Consider the following 10,728-nt stretch of genomic DNA (forward strand, 5'->3'; position numbering starts at 1 on the left):
ACAGGGCCACAATGAACTCTGTTAAAGCATATAAAGCTGAAGGACACAACTACAGTATGTAACAGTTTGCAGTCATAAAGTGAAAGCAGTTATCTGAAAACAGCCACAGAGAGGCACAACTGAAACATCAACAATTCTTTCTGAATGAAAGACCAAATTACAACACAGGACCTGACAAACAGCAGAGCCACAAGATACCAGAGCAGCTTCGCCAAACAAATGCAACAAGAAATTCTGATCATGGAGCTTAGTTGTTCATATATGCAGCAACAACCCAAAACACTATGACCATTTCAATCATCACTTAATAACTTAAGGACAATACTGGACTTTAGACATTTGAGCAAATCATGTCCAATATCTGATAACTGACACAGACAATGCAGCCAAAAAAAGAGCACAACACAGCACAAACACAAAACAAAATAAATTTCACACAGTAAAAGTTTTTCTCATCTCTATAAAAAACAAGACAGCATAAGCTTTACATACAGGTGCCATTTAGTATTTTATTTTATATATATTATCTTATATTATATATATTACATCTATTACAGTACAATTATGACCGAATAAGACAATCAACAAAAACAAGATTTAAACTAAAATGTACATTTGTATTAAGTGTCTACCAATGACTATCTCTAATTTAATAATCATGATTGGTCATTTTTAAATATCATGCATTCTCCTTACCGTCCACGTGTACTTTAAAGGCCAACTTCTCAGTCCCAGCCTCACAGATGTACTCTCCAGCATCCTTCTTCTCCACGCTGTCGATCACCAGCTGGCGACTCTTGCCCTTCGACTCTACGTGGATTGTCTTGCTAGAAGTGAGCAGTTTGCCATCCTTGTACCATTTCACCTCTGTCTTCATATCAGCTACCTCACAGCTCAGAGTGGCTTTCTGGGAGAGAATGGCTTTCACATCCCTCTGGATAGACTCCTTGTTGGAGAATGCAGACTGGACCTGTGTGTCTGTGGAGAAGACCATAAATGAGGATGACAAGAACTTTTTCCCTGTCCACTGATGTGTTAACATCTGCAATACCTGTTGAGTACATCAGTAAGCTAGTTCAGTCGTTGCCCCTACCTGCTACCTGGAGTTTGAAGACCAACTTGTCAGTCCCAGCCTCACAGATGTACTCTCCAGCATCCTTCTTCTCCACGCTGTCGATCACCAGCTGGCGACTCTTGCCCTTCGACTCTGCGTGAATCACCTTGCTAGAAGCGAGGATCTTGCCATCCTTATACCATTTCACCTCTGTCTTGGAATCAGCTACCTCACAGCTCAGAGTGGCTTTCTGGGAGAGAGTGGCTTTCACCTCCTTCTGAACTGACTCCTTGTTGAAGAAAGCTGACTGGGCCTCTGAGGGTAACATCAATGAGAAATACTGTGTTGTTATGAGCACTGTTTAAGTCTGCCAGTGACTGAAACATATTAGAAACATATAAGGCACCTTCCTCATGCCTTCATAACTCTACAAATGGGAAACATTTGCTAAATCCAACAGTCTATATTAATTAATAAATCGAGCAGTCCTACCTGACACAGATACCTTGAAGACCAGCTTATCCACTCCAGCTTCACAGGTATATTCTCCAGCATCACTCCTCTCCACTTTTTCAATCACCAGCTGACGAGTATTGCCTTTTACCTCTGAGTATATGGTCCGACTGGATACCAACACCTTGCCATCTTTATACCATTTCACTTCTGTCTTGCCATCAGACACGGTGCAACTAAGAGTTGCTTTCTGGGAGAGAGTGGCTTTCACCTCCCTTTGGACTGACTCCTTGTTGGAGAAGGCAGCGAGGGCTTGAGTTTCTGAGATGAAAATAAGGTGAGGAATATTATATCTGCGATATGCAGTCTAACGTTGAACAGCACTACAAAAAGCATCACATTCTCACCTTTTATCTTGACCTGGAATGTGACTTTGTCCGCTGCCGTCTCACAGGAGTAATGTCCTTCGTCACTTTTCTTTGCGTTCTTGATGATGAGTTTCCTTTGAGTCCCTTTAGAGATGATGGTAGTTCTTTGGTCCTCAGTGATTTCCACCTGATCTTTTCTCCACACAACGGCTGCGCTGGCAGGAGACACCTCACAGCTTAGCTCAAGATCTCCTTTAAGGGAAGATGACAGCCCCATGGGACCTCTGGCCTTGTTCAGAAACTTGGCAGGTTCATCTTAGAGGAAAAGAAATGGAAACTTAATGTGTTTTTAATAAATAAATATCTGTCATTTTAATTTTTTGCTCTCATATGAATAATTATGTGTTCTCTCAAGCTCATGTGTAGGACGAGCGTGAGTTGGCTTTGCACGGCCACACTGAAGTTGACTACATGATGACAGATAGCTTTCCTCTGTTTGATGGCTGATGGACATATGCTAGTTGCCATCAAAGCAGGTCACATTCCAATATATCACATGGTCTAAGACAAACTGTCTGCACATGGGCTTGAGGCAGCACTTGTTGCACACACTGAGCCCAGTTCATTTTATGAAATCAACTCTGCGCCACGCAGGACATATATAGTACTTAACATCTGGTAAAACATTTGCTTCACTGATCAATAGCTTCAGCACATTTTCAAACAATCAACAGCAGACAGATACTGGAGTACTGGAACCTGTACTTGTGTAAGTGTACCTTTAAGAGCGAGTTGCACAGACATCCTGTCATCAGCTAAAACACACTCATAGATGCCCACATCTTCCTCTGTAACGTTGTGTACCATCAGGATTCTCTTGCGGTCAGTGATGACGTATTCATACTTCTTGCCCATTTTCAGCTCCTTCCCATTCTTCATCCAAACCACCTGCAGAACAAATACAGAACAGCCACAACAGACATGATAAAGTAAAGGCTAGGTTTAAAAAAAACAAAACTTTAATTTTCTACCCAAGGGCCAAGTAGCCTACTGTTACTTTAGCATTAACAAATGGGAGTTTTTGTGCTGACACACACTCACTACAAAACAGTCTCTTCTGCAGACTATTCTGAGCAACAGTAGCATATGGTTGATGTTAGTGGGTAAATGCCTCTCAGTTACAGAAATCACAGCACTTGTACATCTTCCACCCCTGCATACTTGTGAAATTAAAGCTATATTAATATTATCTATGAAAGCAAAAAGTGACAGTTGGAAATGGCGTATGTTTCCATTGCAAACCTGTGTATCGTAATCCGACACCTCAGCAGTCAGCTGAGCGGTGGCTTGGGCACTGCAGGTCACCACCTCCATCAAATCTGACTTGTTAGTGAACCTAACAGAAGGGGCTAAAAATACAGTTGGAAGGTGAGGAGGTGTTATTGATTTGCTTCTCACAAAAATACATTAAATAGCAATTGCCTTTAATTAAAAACAAGGTGAAGAACTAGTCTACAAATCTGAATTTTACATTTTTCCTACTGATAGTTTAACTGGCTATGATTAAGTGCATACCCTTCACAGACAGGATGCAACTGCTTTGTGAACCTCCACCCACAAACTTGACTTCAGCTCCATTCATTTCCATGGTTACGACACGGATGAGCAGAGTGTGTGTGGTCTTGGCCCTGGTGATGAGGTAGTCAGCTCCGCTGCGGAGGAGGCGGCCATTCAGAGACCAGAAGCCAGAACAAACAGCAGACAGCTCCACGGAGACAGAGAACTCCTCGCCAGAGACTGCGGTGCTGTTCATCAGGCCTTTCCTGATTTCTGCAGTGGGTTCTGGAGGCAAAGACCAAACCAGACGTAAAAGGAAAGAACACTTGAATGAGTGCAACAACGGCAGATAGCCATGAATGAAAAATGCCACGGAGACGTCAGCCTTACCAAGGTAGAAGCTTCCAGGCACCTCCAGGTAGGGACTCTGGCCAAAGTCATTCATGGCAGAGATACGGAACTGGTAGCTGGCCTCTTCAGTGAAGTTGCAGATGGTGATCTCTGTGGTTATAATGGTTTCTCCAGCATTGCACCTCTGCCATGTCTGAGTGCCAACCTTTCTCCTCTCCACAATGTAACCCTTGATAGGCACAGGGCGATCGCTGTCAGGAGGAGACCACTGGATGGTGATGGATGAGTCAGTCTTGTTCTGCACCACAGCATTGACTGGGGGATCGGGAGGATGTTTCCTTGCAGCTAGAGCAGAGAGAGTGATGATGGTCATGCTGTTTATCTTATTGGATGAGTATTGAGTGATTGTAGTATATCAAAAGAACAATTTATGGGTTATATGTATTTTTTACAAGCTAGGTTTTACTCTCTTAGTTCATCATTCTTGTCAGCTTACTTATTGTTGATGCTGTATGAAGTCACAGGGACACAAGGCATCACAGACTTAAGCTTGGCCAATTTTTATCACAATTTAAGGTTAAATTCAGGCCTAAAAAAAAACATTTTTTCCATCCTCACCAGTGACAGAGAATCGAGTTGAAGTCTTGCAGTCTCCAGCGACAAAGGCCACTTCTCCTGAGTCATCCGGCTGGCAATCTCTAATGGTGAGTGTGTACTGTCTGAGCACACACGCAATGGAAATACGGGAATCCTCCTTCAGTCTTTCCCCATTGCGGGTCCAGTAGGCGTCTGGGCAGGGATGCTCCAGCTCCACAATGAAGATGACAGTGTCACTGACGGGAACAACTGTTCTCCGGGGAAGCTTCTTGGTAATGTTGCCTGGGATATGAGAATAAGTAGATGTTACAAAAAAGAAAAAATAGCTTTATGGTCTCCCTATAAAATATCTAAACAAGAACAAATGGAGGAAAAAAATCTCAATTATACCCAGGACAGTGAGCTCAGCCACAGTGCGACTGCCCTCTTTCATCTCACAGACATAAACACCATCATCGTTGGTGGTGACGTTGTGTATGGTGAGGCGACGCAGGGTGCCCTCCTCTTCCATGCGATATTTAATACTTTGCTCCAGCCTGGTTTCCTCCATGAACCAGTTGGTCTGGGTGGCAATCTGAGGCACCTCACACATCAGCATGGCCGACGCTTTCTCCTGTACTTCCACATCCTGCAGCTTCCTTCTGAAGGGCACTTTAGGCTCTGACACAAGGAAAGTTACAGAAACTTCAGGTTACACAGCCATATTGACAGTTCTGCATATGTCAGTCTATCACCTACAAATGAAAAATATACTTTATGATACTGTCAACTGCTTTCCAAAATCTCTGCTTTTATTCCCCTGTGATGTTGTCTGTAGTTCAGGCTAGTGCAATTTCAAAATCAAGTCAGAGAAACTAGAAACATGCTCGTTGAGGTAATCTGTCAGCATTTAATCAATGTAATCTGTGTGCTGTGTTTAAGGAAGCTTCAGCACCCAAGATTAGAGACTTGGCTATTGAGCAATGTTTCTAAGAGTCAAAAGCTCTAAACTGACATTACTGTTTTCATCACATGTTTGCATGTCCTTTAGTTTAAATCTCTGACAATACAGTGGCAAGTGAAATAAAAGCTTTTTGGTAGTCAGCTGTTAAACCTTGAATGTTGACACCAAGGCCGGATGGTAAAACAATGGTTGTTTGGAAGGTAGGAAATCCAACAAGTAAAAGTATAATAATTTCTGAAGCTAAACTATACAAAATACTGTGCACCTAATAATGTCAAAAAATTACTGAAGATTTACATGACTAGCTTTTAATGTGAACTGAAGGTTTCAATATGCTTACTACACCCACTATTTACTACTATTTCACTGGAGGTTTCAGAGTACATCTTGTATGTTTCCCCTACATCTGTGTTCTCAGTTTTCTTTCTGCACTCTGCACCATAAATGAGGGGTACAGTTTCAGACTGTATCCATATCCATACTTTGGATCTAAGCCAACAGTTTGAACACTTTACCTCAGGAATCCAGTGTTGAAACATGTGGACTCTGAGTTATGGGAGAAGTCCACTGGGTTCAGTAAATCACTCCAAGTATTCACATAAAATAAATGTAATATTTACATTAAGATATTTATGATATTTCCTATAATGTGCCTTCCAAAGGACAAGTGAGCTGTTTTCAGCTTAGTGGTTAAATATTTTTGCTTTGAGAATATCAGTTTGCACAAAAGTAATGGCCATTAAATTAGATATAGTCTGGCTGCTAAAATAAACCAACCCTTTTATTCACATTTATTTTGTTCATTAGTATACAAAAAACTGTGCTTTGTTAGGTAAATCCTCCCAGGAATGTGACTGACTTCCTTTTCTGCAAGAACTCTCATTTTGTTGAACAGTCCAATGTAAAGCTGAATGATAAGCCAGATTTTCATGTGCGTGTTGTTGATGGCTGTAACTGTGTATTGTATGTGTTGTTACCATTTCTTTTCAGTTCATTGTATTTTTCTTTTTGTTCAGTGCTGTAATTTATGTATTTGTTGTAAAACTGATAAATGGTCATTCAACCACCAAAAGTTCAAAATGTTCCTTTTTAACAGGTTGCGGGGCAAACATCAGACGTATCCATTTTCCTGCACCCACCAGTACAACACAGGTAACATCGGTGGCACAGCCAACTGAATGGAGATTAACAACTAACATCAATTTACAACACTACAGTTTCATCCCTTGGGCCAATTTCTTCCCGGGGGGAAGTCACACTAGCCATGGTGCCAGTGTGCTCCAGTAAGTGAGTGACCGTCTTAGCAACTGCGAACCACTCATCACCAGCAGAAAATAGATGCAACACAACACCTTCCTTCAGAGATAGAGCCAGAATTCAACCTTGTTGTGAAAAGCCACACACATTTTGAGAGGATTAAATGAGGATTCAGTACAAGTGATTTGGACCACACTTATGGTACCACAGCTACCAACAACAAATTTATGTTATTAACATACACCTTATTCCTCTGGGCCATGTACCTCCATTTATATTGCTATTAAACCACATGAATGAGCCACACTGATATACAGGGGGGACATGTTCGCTCATTACAATGATCTTAGTCACTGTAGTTTATTTTGAGTAAATTACATATACTCCATCCTGGTGTTATAAATACTCAGTAGACCACCAAACGTGTATTAATGTACAGCTCAAAATAGTCCCTAACAAATAACTATTCGCCTCTGTTTGCATAATGTTTTCTATAAACTACACTGCTCAGCTGTTTAAGGAAATGATTCACCCTTTTTTGAAAATAAGATGATACATTTGAGACCTGTGTTTACAGAGTAATGTCTTCAAGTGGACTTGGGGCTTTGGGCAGTATTGGTTTTAGGCTTTCCATGGGAAACATGAAGCGGTCTAGAGCTTAGATGATATATGTGTTTATAGATGTTGCATCTAATTCTTCAAGAAAATTTTTTCAAATGTCTATCCATCCATTATCTATCATCCATTATCTATCATCTTATCGTTTATCCATTAAGGGTCACAGGGGGGCTGGAGCCTATCCCAGCTGACATTGGGCGAGAGGCGGGGTACACCCTGTAGAGATCGCCACTTTCTTTCAAATGTGATTTATAAAAGTTGTTAGCTAGTTAGTTTAGTTATCACTGCATGACACCTTTTCTTAGGATGTGGCATTTTAAAGGCTTACCTTTCACTGTTACCAACACAGCACTGTAGGTCTGCCCAGCCATGTTGGTTGCATTGCAGGTGTAGAGGCCATTATCGCTCTGCTTGCAGTACAGGATCTTGAGGATGAAGTTTTCAGCTTGGTCCTCATAAATTACATGTCTGCGGCCCTCACTGATGTTGGTTCCATCCTTCCTCCAGATAATGTGGGGTTTAGGGTGACCCGTCACAAAGCAGCTGAGCTTGGCATGTTTGCCCTCAGTCACTGTGCAGGTTCGGGTGAACACACCTTTGGGTAGCTTTGCCAGCACTGATGCCCTCAGCTGATGTTCCAGACTCAAACCGTCTGCGATGGTGGCTGTGGAGGAAGAGGAAACCAAGGAGCTGCCCTCTTCAGTGCGATAGATGGAGATATCCTTCTTCATTTCCTCTTTGCGCTTTTGGAGGTGAGAGAGGAGGGAGGTGTTCTTATCCGCAGACAGGTGGCGGGAATCCTGAGCGTCTACAACAAGAGCTGCTGCGGTGTGCGCACGGCCAACGCTGTTCTGGGCCCTGCAGGTGTAGGTGCCGTTGTCAAGGTTACGTACACTTTGGATTTTTAAGGTGCTGCTGTCGCTGTCAGAGACGATCTTGATGCGGTTCGTCTCCCCCAGGTAGCGCCCATCCTTTTCCCAATCAAAGTTGGCTTCAGGGTGAGCTGCAACCCGGCAGTGGAAAACAACATCACCTCCCAAACCTACACGTGCAGAGGTAGGCTTTACAATGAAAACAGGGGCCCTCTGGGCCATCTCCGTCGGCAGGGCCACTTTAACAGTTACAGCAGCATAGGCCTCCCCAACACTGTTTTTGGCCCGGCACATGTACTGGCCACTGTCCTCCAGCGTTAAGTCATAGATGGTCAAACGGTACACATTTCCATCCTCCACGGTCTTGAAGCGGCCCCCAGATGTCAGCTTCAGCTTGTCCTTCTCCCAGGTGATCAGTGGGGTTGGGCTGCCTACGATGGTGCAGCTGAGTGTGGTGTCTTTGCCCGCACACACCGAGAATGCCTTTGGGCGAGTGAGAAACCTGGGGGCTCCTCCAAACAAGTTTGGATCCATTGTTTTTTCCTATATTCAAAGAAAAGGTGAAAGTTACAATACAATACCAGGGAAGGAATTAAAACAAATAATATGCTAAATTAAACAGGGCTTTAAGTCCTTATGAATGTTCTCATAACTGGCAATAAAATAATGCTGTAGTATGACAGAGTTTTCTACTGGCCAATTTAAACACATTTCATATAAAAATTTCATAGTGTGTCTGACACTTAATTTTCTAGAATTATTCAGTTTCACTGTTATAATTGAATTCGCTTAAATTAATTTGCTTATTAACTGTAACAAGTGAGGATTTTTTTCAATGATCATAGAAAGACTGTGTCAGTCATTTTATATTACTTCCTGATCACGTTTTAAATGAAGTCAATTTTATTTATATAGCGCTGAATCACATCAAAAGTTATCTCAAGGCACTTTTCATATAGAGCCAGTCTAGTCTGTACTATTTATATTAATATATTTACAGAGAGAAACCCAACAATTCTCAACATGAGCAACAATAGGTGAGAGTGGCAAGGAAAAACTTCTGTTTAAGAGGCAGAAACCTCGAGCAGAACCGGACACATCTGTCTCGACCGGTTGGGTGACAAAGAAACCCCGTTAAATAGACCCAAACCACTGTGAGATGAAACCGTTTGCAAGGTGTATTCTATAAATACGCTATGCTGTGAAAATAGACATAACTCCACACTTCAGATTGTAATATTTATAGGTGGCAGCAGTTACAGTATCAGTCATACCCCCGTCCTGGCCTTGCAGACATTCATTAGCACAAAGACTTAACCTCATGCCACGCAGCCTATTCAATAGGAAGATACTTTAGTAACACAACAACAAATGAATTCCTCCTGTAACAAGGTCAAATCGAGAAGATATGTGCCTTTCAGAGACTGACATTTGCCAGCTTTGTCACCTCTCTGTCGCTTGAACCGCCTGTCCCAAAAATAACCTCAGCTGTCAGACCCCGTCTCTGTCCATTGCCATTTCTAGAAGTGAATGGGACATCAGCTGTTTGATAAAGCTCCCTACAGAAACATTTATCGCAGTGTCTCTTTTCTATAAGCCAATGGAAACATCTCAAAAAAATAAAATATATGTTGCACTTCAATCACTAATGTGCTGGTTTGTTTAAAAAAATGCGAAAATTGGAGAACACACGCTTGTAGCTGGTCAAAAAAAAAAAAAAACAACCTATAAAACATCCTAATTTCAGAGGAAATCGACAGAAACGCAGCCTTTAACCTGGGTTAAGTTCTCAATATAAGTATCATTATAAAAGTAAGTATTAATGCTGTTATATTTTTTGGCCAAACAGTACTTGTTCACCTTGAGTCTTCAGCCACTCAGGTAAAAATGGCGTTGAATCATGTGGGCTTTAACTTCAATTGGCCGTCAGGATTTCCGGATGAAGCCTACTCCAGTATCAGCGCAGTAGAAATCCCACCAACATTAATGACAGAAAAAAAACTTTTTTGTGCTCAAATATCCTTGAAATGGTTGTAAATCCAGGATGGTGGAACATCCCCCCAGTCTCCTGCGGTGGGCGGTTGACTAGACTTATTTTTTCTTTCTTCTCCGGTACCTCATGATGCCAAATAGCTGACGTGCCTCTTTTGGCGCAGCCTCCTGTCCAAAATAGATTTGTCATTTACTGTGGAGATAGGAGATAGCCTGTTGGTGAGGAAGGGAAGGAGAGCGGAGCAGACTGGCCTGGCCTCTGCTGAGCTGCTCACTGCTGCACGCTGCACACGACAACTCGGCCAGTTAAGTCGTAAACAACTCATAATGGTGATTTTTTTTTTTTTTTTTTTTTTTTTTTTTTACTGCTAAAATGTTTTTATACCGGCAAGTGGAAACTTTCAGTGGCAGCACATCATAAATTAGACAACATTTCTTTAAATCCATCCCATTGTTTTTTTGTTTTGTTTTTTCTGCTCTTGTCTATGTTGAGGTCACGAGTTCAAATTCCCAAACACAACCCCCATTTCCCCGTCAGAAATGTGCAGCCAGACACCTAAAAGAAAGTCTATGATTAAGAAAAATCAGTAACACCTCTGTTCATTTTATCTACCTACATAAAGGTACAACGCTTTTTCCACACTGTAAAACACAGTAAATAATCAC

At 41.9% G+C, this 10,728-nt stretch overlaps 1 protein-coding gene across 16 annotated transcripts in view; it reads right to left on the reverse strand.

Annotated features, from left to right (window-relative positions):
• The window catches only part of obscnb (obscurin, cytoskeletal calmodulin and titin-interacting RhoGEF b), a 54,471-nt gene extending 44,148 nt beyond the window's left edge, over window positions 1-10,323 (reverse strand). For 3 of the 16 annotated variants that reach the window (XM_051069950.1, XM_051069949.1, XM_051069948.1), the window contains exons 1-12: window positions 9,931-10,323; window positions 7,527-8,613; window positions 4,771-5,040; window positions 4,402-4,662; window positions 3,823-4,128; window positions 3,451-3,717; window positions 3,178-3,284; window positions 2,655-2,823; window positions 1,915-2,190; window positions 1,547-1,828; window positions 1,094-1,369; window positions 697-978 (exon numbers count right to left, since the gene is read on the reverse strand). In XM_051069950.1, coding sequence (XP_050925907.1) covers window positions 697-978; window positions 1,094-1,369; window positions 1,547-1,828; window positions 1,915-2,190; window positions 2,655-2,823; window positions 3,178-3,284; window positions 3,451-3,717; window positions 3,823-4,128; window positions 4,402-4,662; window positions 4,771-5,040; window positions 7,527-8,604 — 3,574 coding nt within the window. In that variant the 5' untranslated portion in view covers window positions 8,605-8,613; window positions 9,931-10,323. The remainder of the gene's footprint in view (window positions 1-696; window positions 979-1,093; window positions 1,370-1,546; window positions 1,829-1,914; window positions 2,191-2,654; window positions 2,824-3,177; window positions 3,285-3,450; window positions 3,718-3,822; window positions 4,129-4,401; window positions 4,663-4,770; window positions 5,041-7,526; window positions 8,614-9,930) is intronic. The other 13 variants (XM_051069956.1, XM_051069952.1, XM_051069951.1 and 10 more) reach the window with 7 other exon arrangements.
• Window positions 10,324-10,728: the final 405 nt, after the last annotated feature.

The sequence above is a fragment of the Lates calcarifer genome, linkage group LG4 (genome assembly GCF_001640805.2).
Source record: "Lates calcarifer isolate ASB-BC8 linkage group LG4, TLL_Latcal_v3, whole genome shotgun sequence".
Lineage (NCBI taxonomy): Eukaryota > Metazoa > Chordata > Actinopteri > Centropomidae > Lates > Lates calcarifer.